The following is a 17,927-nucleotide window of genomic DNA, read 5'->3' as shown; positions in this document are numbered from 1 at the left end:
CAGGATTGTTTTGAGGATCAGATGAGATATTTGTAAAGCACTTGGCACAGTGCCTGGCAAACAGTAGGTGTTTAACAAATGCTTGTTCCTATTTACCCCTTGACTTCCTCCTAAACATAATGAGAGATCAAAGAAATCATCTAGACTTAGGTGGGACCTGAAGTGGCTTTGATTTTATATATATATATATGAAGTTGGATTTTTTAACTCAGCTTTGAGATTTTGCATTGATCTTTATTATAAACCTTATCCCTTTTGGATTTGGTTCCAGTGTTCTAAGTCTGTTGAGATCTGTGAATTTTGACTGCTATAAAAGATGTCATCTCTGTTTCTCCCAACTTTTGGCCATCTACACATCTGAAAGGCATTCCATCTTTGGCTTTTTTCAAGTCATTGATCAAAATATTAAATCACAGGGCAACTCAGCAGCTCAGTGGATAGAAAGCCAGGCCTAAAGTTGGGAGGACCTGGGTTCAAATTTGACCTCAGATACTTCCTAGCTGTGTGACCCTGGACAAGTCACAACCCTAATTGCCTAACCCTTACCTCTCTTCTACCTTGAAACTGATACTTAGAAGTTAAATTGCTCAGAGCCATGTATAAATCTCTGCTGGGAGCACTCCATTAGAGACATTCAAGTTGACCCAGAACCATTAATGATACTACTCTTTTGGTGTGGTCATTCAACCAGTTTCAAGGCTACTTTATTATTCCATCCTTTAGCCTAGAACTCTTCATCTTTTCCACACACATTTGACTAAGTCAAATGGTTTGCTAGCGGCACAAGGATAATAAATGTTGGAGCAAGATGTTAAATGACATAAATCTGGAGCTAAAAGGAACCTAAGAGACCACTGAGTCTAACCTCATTTTCCAGATGAATAAACTGAGGCCCAAGGAAGTTAAATGATTTGCCCAAGGTCACTCAGATAATGAGCCTCAGTGGGGTTGGTTTTGAATCTGGGTCCTCTTTCTCCAGTCATTGTTCTTTTCACTGTTCTACTGTTGGTATTTAGAACCCAAACCTAGATCTCTTCAATCTCCAGGATTACTGTTCTTTCCCACTAATTAATGCATGCTTTGGGGGAGAACCCATTACCAAAGAGGCAGCCCATTTGATTTTTTTGGACACTTCTAATAGAATTTCCTTATATAGAGTTGAAATCGACTTCCACAAATTTCACCAATTCTTTCTAGTCTATCCTCTAGGGCTAAGTAGAACAATTTTACTTTACACCCCATTCCACAAGGCAGCCTTCCAGATAAGGAAAGCTTCCATAAAAGTAATTTCCAAACAAACAAACAAAAAAGCTACCATATCTCCTTTCTCTATCTTTTCTAAGCTAAGCAACCACATTTTTGTTATCATCCTTTCCTTTCCCTTACTCCCCTAACAATCACAAAAGTTGATCCTGTTATTTCCAGGGTTTTTTTTTTTCTCAATAATCTTGATCACCATTGGCCTCTGCACCAAATCACCAATTGCTTCCAATTCACTTCCTGGGGCCAAGTTATATAAATCTATTTTATACCCTGTTCTACGTGGCAGTCCTCTTGGTAAGGAAAGCTACCATATCTCCTCTCCCCACCCACCATCCTCATCTTCTCTATGCTAAACAACCACATTTCCTTCAGCTGATCCTGTTAATGTTTTTTTCATCATTCTAGTCACCTCCTGCTTCCCTCAGATGGAGCCCACCCATGAAGCCAGATCACTAGGCAGATTACATGCAAGAACACAGACCACTGAGGTTCCCTGCTCGTTTAGGGAACCCTGGGAAAAGAATTCAAATGTTGGTCACCTCTATCACCCAAGTCAGTACATTTGCTTCACTACCTCAGATATAGTTAAATATCCACTTGAACCTACATAATGACTAGAAATTTACTCTACTTTTTCCCCTTGCCCTGCCATGACTCATTTTTAAGGTGAAAAAAATCATAGGATTGTAGTCAGAAAAAGCTCTTATGTTATTTTCTGGGGTCCCTGCCTCTACTCCAGGGTCAGGATGGTGACTTGGCCACTTACACAGAAAGAAAGAGCTCTGGTGGCCATTCACAAAACTATGGATTGGATTTCCTGGGATTTTAATCAATATTTCGCCCGATGTGGAAGGTGACCTCGATTAGTGCTTCTGCAAAGGTGTGTAGAATGATGGTCTCCAGCTGCAAAGCTGAACCTAAAAGGAAAGAAAGAGCAAAGAGACAGCAATAGAGGAGAGAGGAAGGAGAGGTGAAAGCTGGACAGAGAAAAATACTTTTAACTACATTGCAAATCTCAGTGAGGCTACTTTTACCTCCCTGCTAAAGAGGTGAGGAGAGGTCAGAATTTTCTAGGCAGGGCTAGGAGGAAGGTCTCTCTTTTAACGACCTATTTTGTCATCACAGGACATCAGACCTGAAAAAGTTAGCCTCCTTGTTTATAGAAACAGCTGGGGCTTTAATCTGGACAGTGCTGCTAAGAGCCAGTTTCAGGACAGCAAAAACAACTTTCTGCACTTGATGAGAGCTGGTGATCAAAAGAAACAGAATTTCCAAAGAAGCTTCTTTCTTTGTCCCCAAGAAAAGACAAAGGAGTTCCAAAAAGTCTGTTTTACCTTTAGGAATGCCATTGCTACAAGTAAAATCTTGTGACAAAGAACCCCAGGAGGCTATCCACATCATTATCATTGATCTTAATCTTAAAATTTAAAAAAAACAACCCTTTTTTGTCCTGGAGAGATTTTTGTTGGGTACAAAAGTGTGTCATTTCAATTAATACCATTCCAATGAAGGGACCCATATAACACGGATATTTATTTCCATGTTCCAGCAGACAAAGCTTGGTTGATCTCATTAACAATAATGTACCTTATAAAACAACTTTTTTTTTTCTGGTCCCAATCCATGTAGCATTCATACTCTGTAAAAGACAGGATGTGATCATAGCTTTAGAGTTGGAAGAGACTGTAGAAGTCATTTAATCCAATTCCTTAATTTAGAGATCTGAAAACAAGGCCTAGAGAGATTCCAAGATTTGCCAAAGGTCACAGAAATAATATTTTAAGACAGGATTCTAAATTAGGTCCTTGGACTCCAAAATACAGCACTTTTCCCGTTGCCTTTTGTGACATCTTTGAACTGTCTCTTCTAAGTGGGAGGGAGAAAAGTTGAGCTTTCTAAATAGTCTTTATGATTGGATTTGATGGGGGTGGGGGTTCATCTTTAAACAGACATGAACTCTTTTTGCCCTCCTTAGGTGCTAGAAACATCTAAATCTCCCACTAAAACAAAATAACGAATACATACAAACACAAAATAATAGTTTAGAGAAGGAAAACAGTTAAAAGTATTTTTCCCCCCTGACTAGCTCTAGAACTTGTCTCTTCATTTGGTCATTTACTACCAGAGGGATTAATATTGGCTCTGTTTTTTAAGGGAGCATAGATTTAAAATTGTAAAGGACCTCATCCAATACCCTCCCACTTTGCAGATGAGGAAACTGAGGCCCAAAGTAACCAGGTGCCTTGTTAGATATCATGTAGGTACTGAATCACAGAACTAGAACTAGCCCTTAATGTAATAGGATGATCCATCTTTTTTTTTTAGGACCTGCTATTTAGTAGTCTTTTCATAGTTTAATAGTTTTCTTTACTAACTTGAGTTGTTTTAAATTGTGAACTTAATGACAAATAAAATGAGCATTTTCACACACATAGAACAGAAAGAAAGAATTGGATATAAAATTGCAATTTTGTTCAATTTTCTTTTCCTTAAAATATATAATAAATTCAACATGTAATTTTAAAAAGTTGTTCTGATTATAATTTTCTCTGGCCTTCTATCTGGTTTATTCTGTATATATTTTTAAATGCTTCAACTATGCTTCTTTTGGGGGGGGGGTTACCTTATCTCAATCCCTCTCACCTTCCTGCCACCCTTAAATTGAAAAGAAAAAAAGAAAAAGAAACCCCTTAGTTTCTAGTTCTTTTCTATAACAAAAAGAGCTCTCTAGGTCCTTTTCCTCTTTGATCTCTATGAGGTAAGATATAGGAGTAGCATCACTAGTCAAAGGATATGCTCAGTTGAGTGATGTTGGGGACACAGCTCCAAATTACTTTTAGAATAGATAGACTATGACTCCAACACTGTACTTGTGCCCATTTTTCCTCAGCCCTTCCAATAAATGGCATTTTCCTGAGATGAAATGGAACCTCAGAGTTTCATTTCTCTATTAATGATTCACAGCATTTTTCTATGTTGTTTTTTCATAGTCTATATTTCTTCCTTTTTAAGCTGTTAAGCTTTTAATATATATATATATACATGTATATATATATATTTTTTTTTCTTTTTAAGCCCTTACCTTCTGTCTTAGAATCAATAAATACTGTGTATTGGTTCCAAGGCAGAAGAATGGTAAGGGCTAGACAATGAGGGTTAAGTGACTTGCCCAAGGACATATAGCTAGGCAGTATCTGAGGTATTTGAACCCAGGATCTCCCATTTCTATGCCTGGGCTTTTAATAATTTGAAGAGGAAAAAATGGTACTATTTTATATTTCTTCAAGTAAACTGAAGGCGCTTCTCTTAGCCCATTATTGACCATTCTACAAATAGAGAACGGAGCAATTGTGGGTAAGAAGGGAAGAGGAAGACCATGTTAAAGAGTAAAGTTGAATAAAAAAAGTCTTTGACAGACAGTGGGACATTCATAGGATATCTAAGCCACCTCCCTCACTTAACGGAATCTGCTGGTCCCATTTCTCTTATTTGTATAATGAAGAAGATGATTCAGCCAGTGTTGACTCCACTGATTTCTAGCTCTACTATTCTTTTAATCATACCCTGCCGTGGACTTTACCTGCTATTCCCCTTTCAGTCCCAGGGGGGAAAAATGGAATAAAAACCTGAAGAAAAATGAGAAAAAAATGAAAGAATAATAAAAGAAAGTGATAAACACAGAACGGGAAAGAAAAGAAAGGAGGAAGAAACAGAAATTCTAAAAGAACAAAAACCTCGCTCCTTGCTTTAATTCCAAGATTATTCATATACTTGAAAAGACCCAGAATCATGGTTTGGAGGGCTAACTCTACTGCCAGTATTTCCCAGCTCTTCTTTTCTGTCCCCTTTTGCCTGAATCTCCACGTGGCATGGCCCACTACTTTTTTGACTTAGTTTGGCCTTTTCTGCTTAAGATGAGCAATAGAACAATAAGCTGAGGCTGTTGGGAGTTGACATGGATCTATCTACCCAGTAATTAATAGAATTTGGGGCTATTTACAGAAAACACAAGTCTCGAGAGGATTCCTGGACTGGAACCCAGAATACTTTTGCTAAACATTGTTTTTGCAGAGATACTGATGTGTTAAACCAAACTCCACTCCAAAAAACAAAACAACATTCTGACAGATGAAGGCTGACCGAACCATTCCCATCAGAATGGAAGTGGAAGTAATCTAGCCTGGTGGTTTGTTGGTGACTTATTAAAAAAATCTACAAAACCTTTATTATTTTGGGGAAGCTAAAAATTCTTATTAATGCGTATTAATGCATAACATCTTCCCTCTGCCTCTTTCTGCCTCTCTAAAGCATTCCTGACTGTCCCCAGCCTACAGTAGTCTTCTCCTCTTCTGAATTCTGACAATGACATAGAATGCTAAAGGAATCTTAGAAACAATCTTGGTCAGTCTCCTCATTTCCAGATGAAACTGAAGCCTAGTCAGTCCTCTCAACTCCTAGTCTAGTGTTCTTTAGATTACCCTCCACTGTCTGTGTCGTTCATTTGATATCAATCATGAATTGTCTTGGTGATATTTTTTATATGTTATTACCCTTATTAACTAATTTTTAAATTTTAATCTCAAATGAATTGTAAATTTCATGAGGGCAGAGTAACTTTTTTTAACTAATTTTTTTTAACTTTTACCTTCTGTTCTAGTAACAAATTCTAAGACAAAAGGGCAAAGGATAGGCAAAAGGAGGTTAAATGACTTGTCCAGTCACTTAGGGAGTGTCTGAGGCCAGATTTGAACATAGTACCTCCCATCTCCAGGCCTGGTGGTCTAAGCCACCTACCTGCCCCTCTATGATAGATTCATAATAAATGCTTGTTGAATGATTGAATGATTTGGCTGAGATCCTTGAGAAGATGGTGACTACCTTCATAGCTTATTTATTTATAGCCAGGATGAATCACTCTTTCCTTTAGTTCCTAAAAGTTTTTTGAGCACTGTGCACTCTTAAGATAAAGAGAAAAACCAAAATTTTACTAGGAGTATTTCAAGAGGGCACAACTTATAAATAAGCATCTTTACAAAGAGAGATTAGGAAGAGGATTAAAAAAAAAAAAAACCTTTACCTTCTGCCTTAGTATCAACTCTAAGAAAGAAGAACAGCAAGAACTAGGCAAACGGGGTTATAAGTGATTTTCACATAGCTAGGAAGTATCTGAAGCCATATTTGAACCTGGGACCTCCCAACTCCAGATCTGGTGCTTTATTCATTGTGCTAACTAGTTGCTCCTAGGTGTATTTTTAAGAAGACACAATAACTTGTAAATGAACATCTTTACAAAGAGAAATAAGGAAGGGGATGTTTAAGTCAGAAGACAATGAATCACAGAAAATAGCAACAAAATCAGGCTGATAAGGGGATACATGTTGTGGTAAGGATCTTGATGCTGTTCAAAAATCTATAATGCTTTTTCCAAAAACCAGTCCATCAAGTAAACAAAAGTCCCATACCCTCTGCCCAGATCCAATAAGGTTTAACCTGACATTTTTATCACAGGCTTATCTAGGATCATGGAGGCAGTATATATTCAAAGCAGAATTTGAACCCAGTCCTTCAGATTCCAAGGTCTGCTGTCATAGTATCCTAGTTCATACCATAGAGCGGTGATGGTGAACCCATGGAATGGGTGCCAAAAATGGCACACCAAGCACTCTCTGGGTACTTGGCTACCCTTTCTCCCCTTCCCCTTCCCAGAGAGTTCATTACTAGAAAGGCAGAAGGACCTGGGCAGAGCTGCTCTCCACCATGCCTAATGACATTTTTATATATTCCCCCACCCCTCTGCTCAGCTTCCCAATGGGAATACACAGAGGGTAAGGTGGGCAGCTCACAGGTGGCAGAGCTGGAGGGGAGCAGAGCACTGAAATCACTCCCCTTCCCTGTTCTATATTTGTTGAGGACATTCCTCACTTCACTCACCCCTCTGTCCAGCAGCCCAAATGGAGCACTCTCCCTCCCCTGTGTGGGGTAATGAGGGGGGGCATACCCAGCATGTGAGGGGGAGGGGCATGGCATGTGGTTTCAGCAATCAGTCTGGGGGGTGGGGCCTGGCACTCCATCTCTAAAACGTTTGCTATCACTGCCATAGATCTCTAGTGCTAGAAGGGTTGTAAGGGGTCATCTATTTAGTTCAACCCCACAATTTTACAATGAAAGGAATTGAGGTCCAGGGAGATTAAGTGATTTCTTCCCCCAAGTTCACACAAGTGATGTGGCAAAGCTAGGACTTGAAATCAGGTCTGGAGACCCCACATTCAGTTCAAGATGCCAAAAGAAAAAAGACAGGAATTCTTCCCTGCAATTTTGTGGGGAATCCTATTATAATAATAAAGAAAACAATAAACAAATACATATCTGTGGGGGAATTCCCAAGGTGCTAACTATATATAACAGAACTAGTCTGTGATATAATAATTTCTACAAATTTACTTGAAGAATACCAGAGGTTAAGTGACTTGACTTACCCAGGAATATTTAGCTAGTAATAGAGATGGGAATTTGAAGCCAAGTTTTCAGGACTCTAAGATAGCATCCTTCCCATGATACCCCCATGTTCCCTCTGCATGATACTATGGGCAAATGTAAGGGTTCTTAAATGTAGTTCCAGGGCTTTACTCTCTAATAGGATATACCAAGTGGAGAACAAAACAAGTTGGGGCAGGCACTGGAAATTATTGGAAGCCACATTTGATTTGGACACATTGGCCTGCCATATTCAAGTAAGGCAGAACTGCACTATTTGACCTAGAGCTCCTCAGACCTATATTTGCCATCACAGATTTAGTCCTGGCAGGACTGTCAGAGGCCCATTCCCTTTATTTTACAGATAAAGAAACCAAGACCCAGAGAAATTAAATGGCTTCTTACTCAACGTCATCATGGCAGTAAGTAGTAAAGATGACTCTGAACTCAAGTCCTCTGACCCCAATCAGGTGCACTAATCTGTCCTCCCAACCTAAGGGTCCTAATAGGCTCCCTCCTCCAGGGCTTTAGCACCCACTGGGCCAATTTAGTCATTCTATGAGTGAGACCACAAGGAGAGGCATATCTGCCTCTCCCGTTTTGCTCTTCCTTCAAACCATCTGAATAGTGAATAGCTGTACAGCAGCTCATGACCCCCAGAAAAAAAAGGATACTGAGGATACCTGGAGTAGCAGGAAAGTCCGATGCTCAAAATGGTATTCAGCACAGCCAGTGATACAAAGTAATGATGGAAGGTGGTACGAACCAACATGTCGGGGAATGTGTATGCAGAGTAGGCTATGGCAGAACCTGTCAATGTAAGTGGTACATAGATGGATGAGTCCAGTGAGTGAAGGAGCTTGGCCACTGCAAGATCTGGCTTCCTGGGATGACTGGGGAGACCACAGAGAGTCAAGAGTTCCTCCTGCTTCCCCATCCCTGGCACCTAGCTCTTCCCCACCTCCTCTGGGGAAAGGCATGGTCCTACCACCCTCGTGGGTCTGGCCTCTTTTATTCCCACTCTGCCTTTATTGCCAGTCTTTCCCCACATTACTTCTCCCTGCCTCTCCCCAGCCCCAATCCTGGGTCACCAAAGGTTCCTTGGGGTCGGTGGCCTTTTCATGCTTTGCATTCCCTTCAGCACGAATCTAGGGTTAGGGTTAGAGTTAGGGTTACAGCACATAGGTGTATTGTCTCGCCCACAGTAGATACATGTTAGTTTAAAGTATGTCCCACTTTTCCCCTGAAACTTTTTTGCCTACAGACTATAGATCTCCCTCCCTCCCCTCTAAATTCCTGTATAACCCTCCTTGTTGCTTATGTACCATATAAACAGACTTGGAATGTGCTTGGTTGTCCTTCACTTAAAATGCGCGTGTCTGCTCTCCCTAGGCAGTTTGTAGGTTACTTCAGAAGATGGTCTCTGGGTTAGACTGTTTCAGATTCCCCCAATAACTTGCTAAGGGCAGTTTCACTGACTGATTGACTGAAGTACATTATAAAGGGCCATAGGATAATAGAGAACTAGAAGATACCACTAGGTGGCTCAGTGGCTGAAGAATCAGGACTAGAGATGGGAGGTCCTGGGTTCAAATTTAACTGCAGACACTTCCTTACTGTGTGACACTGGACAAATCACTTAAACCCAATTGCCTAGTCCTCTTTATCTCTCCTCTGCCTTTAAAATCGCACTTAGTTTCAATTCTAAGCCAGAGGGTTAGGGTACCTTAGAAGTCAGTTAGTCCTGGGGCCCATGACTAGTTTCTGTGTAATGTGGCTAAGTCATCCTGGGCAAGTTGCTCAATCCTGTTTGCCTCAGTTTCCTCATCTGTAAAATGAGCTGGAGAAGGAAATTGAGTATTTTTGCCAAGGAAACCCAAAATGAGATCTCAAAGAGTTGGAGCATGACAGAAATAAATGAACAACAATCCTATCTATTTTATTTGATGTGTTATAAGAGCTTCCCTTAGAATTCACCAGGCTGCCAGAGGTCCACAACACAAAAATGGTTCAGAACTCCTGGTCCTTATTTGACAGTGAAGGCAACCAAGGCATAAATGATTCATGCCCAAGGTAGTAAGAGGCAAAGCAGGATTTGAACCTAGGTTCACTGACACCTAATCCAGTATTCATTACACTGAACCAATGAATGGAAGTTAGTCTTAAGGCAGGTCACTTAGAAGGTGTGCCAAGGTTGTCTCTGACAAAGAACATTAGTGTAGTCTCCTTTACCAAGGCTTTTATTTCACTTTATTTTTTTACTTTAAGACCGTTCTCTTTCTGGTATGCAGATATGTCACATCCTATTTATAGGAGCACAAATAATGGATAATTTTGCCAGATTTTCTTCTCAGGGTTAGGCTTTTAAAAAATCTTAAAACCTTTACCCAGGTTCTATCCTGTAGAGCAGTGGTGCAAAACTCCAATAGAAATAAGGACCGATAGAAAACCACACATTGACATTATCTATGTTCTACTGTATTTTTATTTGTTTTGTTAAATATCTCCCAATTATAATTTCATCTGGTTCAGGCCACACCTGGCATTGTTGAGGGCAATGTTCTATTTAACACCTCTGCTGTGTAGGGCAGTTTGACTACTTTGAGCCAGTTAGGTTAAGATTGAAAGTAATTTTTGGAAGAACTTTAAATGCCTTAAACGCCTGCATCCTAGAGCTGAAAGGATTACAGTTTCAGGACCAGAGGGGAATTTAAGGGTTATTTAACCTACATTTTTTTTTAACAGTTGAAGACATTAAGGCCCAGAGAAGGTAAGTGATTTCCCCAAGGTTACACAGGTTGTAAGGGACCTCAGAAGGGCATACTTTGCCTTTGAACAGCTTAGGCATCCAGTGGGGACAACTGAGAGGCTGTGAAAGGTTGAGTGAGACAACTAATGACTTGCCTAAGTTAAAGCTGGAAGGGCCCTTAGAGATCACCTTGTCTAATTTAATCCCCATCATTTACAAATAAGGATACTGAGGCCTAGAGAGGTCTCCCATGACTTGCCCAAGTGACACTACAGAGGTAAGTAACAAAACCAGTTTCAAACCCAGGACTGGTAATTCCAAATGCAGAGTTGTCTTCACTATACTGAGCCAAGGAGTGACCACAAACCAGAATCTAGCATTCTACTTACTTCCACACATAACGCTCAGGAAATTTCATCCTGTCATTCCCTACCCTTCATTTATTATTTAAAAACCCTTATCTTCCATCTTAAAATCAATACTGTGTATTGGCTCCAAGGCAGAAGAGTGGTAAGGGCTAGGCAATGGGAGTCAAGTGACTTGCCCAGGGTCACACAGCTGGGAAGTGTCTGAGTCCAGATTGAACCCAGGACCTCCTGTCTCTGGACCTGGCTCACAATCCACTGGGCCACCGAGCTGCCCCCACTGCTCCCCTACCCTTTAGAAGAACACGAGGTTCTCCTCCAATCTGCATGCAGTTATTAGGTCCTTAGGGCTACGTTTGTTACACCTCTTAGTCAAACATCTACTATGTATCATGAATGACAGAAAATAGCTCAAATATATTTACTGCCTTAATGTTTGCAAAATGCTTTCCCCATAGACAACTCCAGAAAGGTTGGTAATGTATGATAACCATTTTACATAAGAAGAAACTAAGGTCAGGGATATGAAACAACTTCTTGAACCTCGATCTTCTGACTCCCCCTCCCGTGCTCTTCTCCAAGTCCTTGCTCTTGAGCAACTCACAGTCTCAGTAAGGGTAATAATTATTGATGTTTGGTATTATACAAGTAAATGTAATGCGAAGCTGAGCACAATTGAGTGAGGGAGATGATAAACCAATAGTGATCCCAGATTGCACCATGAAAAGAGAAATACAAAGGGGCAAAATGGCAAAGCCAAGCCAACACTGGACCAAGAATCAAAAGGTCTTCGCAGCTCTGGGACAGGTAAGATGATAATGACGACGATGATGATGGCAGTGATGACTACGATGACGATGAAGATGACTGACAACAAAGATGATAACATTTTGCTTATCAAACAACTGACATTTATAGAATATTTTCCAGTCTGCCAATCAGCTTGATGTCCATTATCTCAGCACAGTCTCACAACTTTGCAAGAGAGGGTACTAGAGGTATTAACTGTTTTACAGAGGAGAAAAGTGGGGCAATTCTAAACTGGATGGACTCTACCACCGCCCTAGATGGATGACGGTTAAACCAGTCACTTAGTCCCTTTGCAAGAACCTAGAAGGTTCCTCATGTCTCAAATGGGAAAGTCTCCTGGTGAGGACCTGATAAGATAATGGTAAGAAAAGCACGTTGTAATGTATAATGGATTTAAAAGCACTTTAAAAAGATAAAGCATTAATGCAAATCTAAGGTGCTATTTCCACCTCTGTCTGGGCACCAGGGCAAGCATTATTATTTCCTTATTCTAAGAGAAGGAATCGAGGCCAAGAGAAGTTGGATAACTTGAGCCATCACAGGACAGGAGGGAGGCCAAGCATAGGCTACACTTACCTAAGCTGAAGAGATTGACTGCACCATAATCCAGGAAGTAACATATGTGTCTGGCATTCTTGGACATGGAGCTGAAGGTGTGGGCACAGCTGGAGGCAAAAGGGTAAATGAAGCTAGTACTCAGGTAGATAAGAAGAGGCCAGGAATAGCTGTCATTCCAGAAATCAACCATGTATAGGGTGGCCATAAACCTCCACATGAAGTACCTGAAACACACATAGTGTTCCTCCATGTTAAGCCAAGATGATACAAGGCATCCTTTCTAATTCTTTCTTTGGTTAGGACCAAAGGTGATTGATTTCTTCACCATTTTCCCCTAGTTGTATTCCCCTCTGATGACCAATGATGCTAATTATTACTTTTAAACTCTTACCTTCTGACTTAGAATCAATACTAAATATTGATTCCAAGGTAGAAGAACAGTAAGGGCTAGGCAATGGGGGTAAAGTGACTTGCCCAGGGTCACATAGCTAAGAAGCATCTGAGGTCAAATTTGAACCCAGGACCTCCTGTCTCCAGGTCCAAATTTCTATCCCTTTGGTCAGCTAGCTGTTATGATATTAATGTATTATACTCAACATATATATATGATTAATATGATATATGCAAATATAATATTATATGATATAATGTACTATATTAAATATACATCATATGATATACAAAGATAATATGTGGAGATACATTTTTATCTCTGACACCTGTTTGACCTTGGAGAACCTTCCTGGTCCTCATTGGTTAAAAGCAAAAGGTTAGACTGGATAATTTCAAAGCCCCTTCCACTTCTAAATTCAATAATTATAGTATCCTAGGATCCAGGAATGGCAAGAAACTCTGATGATGTCATCTAGCTTAATCCTTCCAGGTCTGTTTCTCATCTATCCAAATAGATTTAGGCTGGATGATACCTAAGAGTCCTTCCAGTTCTAGGATTCTTCCTATTTCTAGGGACCCCGCTTAAGCCATTCCTCAGATCTGGTTTTCCCTTTTCTTTAAAATCTCCAATTTGGGGGAGGGCCACCTCCATGATTACACCTACCTCTGAAGTTTATTGATCACTGTGATTCAACTCCACCCCCTTGTTCAAGGATAGCTTCTTTAGTCATATATACACAGGTAGATAGAATATAGACAGCATGGGACGGGAAGTCAGGAAGATTGCGAATCCAGATCCTGCTTACTAGCTATGTGAACGTGGGCAGGTCAGTCTCCATTTTCCTCATCAGCAAAATGGGTATAATAAAAGCACTGACCCCAGAGGGTAGTTGTAAAGATAAAAGTGAGATAATACATTTAAAGAACTATGCAAATCCTTTTAGTTCTACACACATTAGCTCTTATTATGAAAGGGGAAGATTATAAGGGGAGTGAATAATCCCAAATCACACAACTAATTATTAGCACAGTCTGCACTGTAAACAAGGTCATCCTGACTTGTCTCATGTTCTTTTTAGCAGTTTCTATTGCATTCACTTAAGGCAAATAAGGGAGGGAATTCTCTTTTCAAAACCTTTTTTTTCCTTGGAATGAATGTTCATGAACATTCCCTTCTCTGCATCCTTTCTGGCAATATTCCTGCCTTCATACGGGTCCCTTACCAATCCACATGCAGATGGGTACAAGTATGTAACTGAACTTCCTTCTGGAGAGAGCAAGTTCTTTGGTACACACGTATATAGCTGAGCATTTAGCCCAGTGCCTTACCCACAGTACAGACTTAATAGACATTTCTTGAACTGAACTTCTAATTTATTTCACAAGTGCAGACTCATAAGTGTTAGTTAGTTTGGTTTAAGGTTAGCATATTCCAGGTGCTCCCTGTTGTCCTTTCCCATTCCATTCTACCAACGTGGGAATCACTTTATTTCTTATTAGCATTCCCCTATTCCCATAGCCCCAAGCCTGAGCTGAGCTCTCCCAGCCTCTGAATCCTTAGTGGGTCACCAGGCTCATCAGATCACAAATCTAGAGGTCAGGAGGGACGTGACATGGATCACCTGGTCCAACCTCAACCCCCATTTTACAGATGAGGAAACTAGAGTGGGGTGGAGAAGAGACTTGAAATGACGTTCCCAAAGGTCAACACAGTACGGTGTTCTTTCCACTGTATAATAATAACACATAATATTTCAAAGTTTACAAAACACTCCTTGCAACATTCCAATGAGGTAGGTAACAAGAGTTTTGCCATTGCCATTTTAAGATGTGGAAACAGAGGGACCAAAAACATATAGATTGGGTTTTCCAAGTTGAAGAAACTGAGTTCCAGAAAGCTGAAGTGATTAACTTTCCCAGGGTCTCACACAAATAAAGAATAAGGAACAGGCCCTCTGATTCCAAGTTCAGTGCTTTTTCTATTATATCAGGTTATTTCTCTTTTGGTTCATCCGTTTTTGCCTTTAGATAAAAAGAGCTCTCTTCAGTCAACTGGGCTTGTGTCTCTTCTGGTTCTCATAAGAGTTTCCAGTAAGCATTTCTCTTCTGTATATAATAAGTCCCTTGGCCTTCTTACCTAGTTCCCAAGCATTTCTTATTGACTTCCATCTATCTCTGCTCTTCCCTGAATTGCAAACATCCTACAGGAAGGAGCCTTGGGCTGAGAAGCAGGATACCTCTCCCCAGGTCTGCAACTAAAAATTAGTCAAACATATAACCCTTACTGGTACACTTCTTCCCTGAGACTCAGTTTCCTCACCTGTAAAAGAAAGGGATGGGAGTGGTTCCCTTGGCACCTCTCCGGCTCTAAATCCTGGGAACCTCAAGGCCTGCCACCATCTATTGCTGCCCCCCACTCCCACCCCCACCCCAGCAAAAAAACAAACTGTAAATTCCACTGCTTTGGGGTCAAACTATTTAATACCTTATAATTCTCCAGATGGCGTCTATAATATAATAGGGAACTCTTTATGCCTAAAAAGTATTCAAGACCCAAAGGAATGAATATTTCAATGGCCCAGCATTCAAATTATATGTAAATCACTGCTAAGGCCACTGGCCACACCTGACACTTCTTCCCCTATTGGCAAACAGAAAAATCATAGGAGAGAAAGTTTTCCTTCTTCCTCTTCCTCCTAGCCCGACTCCTTTGTCCACCCCCCATCATTTCAAACCAATTTCTGCTTCCATGGAGCTGGAAAAAGAGTCTGAAAATACCAGGAGGGGAGCAAGTGTGTCCAGATGTTGAGGGTTTCATTGGTCATCTGGAAAAGGCTGAGGACACAGGCGATGGCTGAACTCTGAGGATGCCGATAGCCACAAATTATGCCCCGTTCATGAAATACCTGCAGGGAGAGGATAAGAATATGTCATTCTGTTCACTTACTCTTGAAGTCTCAGGATGCATCAAAGACTTGGAGCATATACTGAAAACAGGAAATAACTTTCTTCCAAGCTGTGATATATATACCATTAAAGTCATACATCTAATCCCTGGATCCATGAAGCTGTTGCCCTCTTTTCTCGCTTTTATTCTTTCCTCCCTCACTTTCTTTCTCTTCATCTTTCCCCTCCCACTCTCCCTTTCCTTTTTCCTTCCTTTTACTCTTTCCTCTTCTTTCTCTTTATCCCTCTCCCCCTTCCTTCCTTCCTTCCTTCCTTCCTTCCTTCCTTCCTTCCTTCCTTCCTTCCTTCCTTCCTTCCTTCCTTCCTTCCTTCCTTCCTTCCTTCCTTCCTTCTTTCCTTCCTTCTTTCCTTCCTTCCTTCCTTCCTTCCTTCCTTCCTTCCTTCCTTCCTTCCTTCCTTCCTTCCTTCCTTCCTTCCTTCCTTCCTTCCTTCCTTCTTTCCCTCCTTCCCACCTTTCCACCTATTCCAAGAAGCTTTCCCAGTCTTCCTGGAGAAGGAGCAAGTCAAAAGACTTCCTCATATCCCCTCACTTTGCAAATAGCCTAAAATGAAGTTACCCTTTTTCTGCACATAGCCCAAACACTTTGACTTTCTATCCTAGACTTGTGTCTTTATTCTGTTATCCAGTCACCCTTGGGACCCATTTGTCTGCATGAATATGTGTATCTTGGTATATAAATAAGTCCCAGATGGCAGAGACTACTATGTTTATGAGATTCTAAGTAGTGAGTTCAGTAATACACATATTAGGGCACTTCACAAAGGCCTTTTGATGATGGTGGTGATGATGGTGGGTGATGGTGTTGGTAGTGATGATGATGCTTATGATGATGGAGTTCAGCCACTTCAGAACAGGCTCAATCCAAATTGTTATCTTCAGCTCATTAAGTTTCAACTCTTGCTTTGAAAATAAAGCAATCTTCTCAATATGATTGAGAACCACCTTTCCATAGTCTAAGGGTTGTAGGGAACAACAGAATGGACATGAGTAATTACAATTCAGCTAGAAGTGCTCAAATCTTATCTGAACTCAAATTAAGGCCCTGGGAATTAGAACCAAATGAAATGTCTGTTTAGTTCAGCTTTCTATTTAGAAACTATTTTGATGTTCCCATTCAAGAGCTTTAGAAAAAAAAAAGAATCTTAGAATCTTCTTGTTATGAAGGACTTTAGAGATCACTTAGTTCAACATGACCAAAATGGAAAATAGCAATTATTGGAGAAGTTGTAGGAAGATAGGCACACTGTTGGTGGATCTGTGAATTGATCTGACTTTTCTAGAATATAATTTTGAACGATACCCCAAAAGTTACTGAACTGTGTGTATCCTTTGACCCAGCAATATTATTGTTATTATTAGGCATGTACATCAAGAAGGATAAAGATAGAGAAAAAGAACCCATATGTATGAGAATATTTGTTGTGGTTCAGTTGTTTTTAGGCATATCCACTCTTTGTGACCCCATTTGGGGTTTTCTTGGCAAAAGCTCTGGAGTGGTTTGCCGTTGCTTTTCTAGCTCATTTTACTGATGAGGAAACTGAGGCAAACAGGGTTAAGAGACTTGCTCAGGGTTAGCAAGCTAGTAAGTGTCTGAGGACAGCTTTGAACTTAGGAAGATGAGTCTTCCTGACTTCACCACCTAGCCACCCCTGAATATTTGTAGCAGGCTTTTTGTTGCAGCAAAGAAATGGAAGCAAATAGGGGCCTACCAACTGGGGAATGACCAAACAAATGGTAGTGTATAGACATAATGGAATTTTATTGTGCTGCAAGAATGAGTATGATGGATTCAAAGAGTATCAAAATAATTGTATGAATAGGCGAACATTTTATTCAATTAAAATGATATGAGGGGAAACAACTTTGAAAGATTGAATTCTAAACAAAACAGCAATCAATTATGTCATTTAAAAGTCATAATGTAATGTATTTTCTACCTCTTGGCAGAGATATAACAGACTTGAGGCAAAGAATTAGATATTCATTCTCAGACATGTTGATTTATTTTGCATAATTCTACCTATATACTATAAGTCATCCTGTTGGTGTACTGGGGGAAGGGGAAGAGAAGATAAATTTAGTAGATAGTTATAGATATGAATAAAGCATCAATAAAACATTTTTTGAATGCACAGAGGGAAAAGTACAGGTAACACAAATAGAGCAATTTTGTTATGCTTTGTTAAATTGCATGTTTAACATGTTTAACTTCATGTTTCTTTAAAAAAAAAGCTATATTAAACAATTCATAGTCTCTTATACAACCCCTTTTCTTTGTATTTTGAAATGTTTACATTTGTTAATGATTTTTTTGTTCTCAATAAAAAAGAAAAAAAACTAAAAAAAT

General features: G+C 40.0%; 1 protein-coding gene across 7 annotated transcripts in view; it reads right to left on the bottom strand.

Moving 5' to 3' along the window:
* Positions 1 to 17,927, bottom strand: part of PAQR5 (progestin and adipoQ receptor family member 5) — an 88,530-nt gene that overhangs the window by 13,525 nt on the left and 57,078 nt on the right. For 4 of the 7 annotated variants that reach the window (XR_008914547.1, XM_007479632.3, XM_056808933.1 and 1 more), the window contains exons 3-5: positions 15,391 to 15,518; positions 12,238 to 12,443; positions 8,421 to 8,547 (exon numbers count right to left, since the gene is read on the bottom strand). Coding sequence is in view for 6 of the 7 variants with exons in the window: in XM_007479632.3 (XP_007479694.1) it covers positions 8,421 to 8,547; positions 12,238 to 12,443; positions 15,391 to 15,518 (461 nt within the window). In the remaining variant the exon portion in view is untranslated. Of the gene's footprint in view, positions 1 to 8,420; positions 8,548 to 12,237; positions 12,444 to 15,390; positions 15,519 to 15,559; positions 15,804 to 16,136; positions 16,552 to 17,927 lie in introns of those variants that run through there. The other 3 variants (XM_007479633.3, XM_007479634.3, XM_056808944.1) reach the window with 3 other exon arrangements.

Source organism: Monodelphis domestica, chromosome 1 (assembly GCF_027887165.1).
Source record: "Monodelphis domestica isolate mMonDom1 chromosome 1, mMonDom1.pri, whole genome shotgun sequence".
NCBI classification, from domain to species: Eukaryota; Metazoa; Chordata; class Mammalia; order Didelphimorphia; family Didelphidae; genus Monodelphis; species Monodelphis domestica.
Note: the sequence above shows the minus strand (reverse complement) of the source record. Positions and strands in the feature narration are given on the sequence as shown.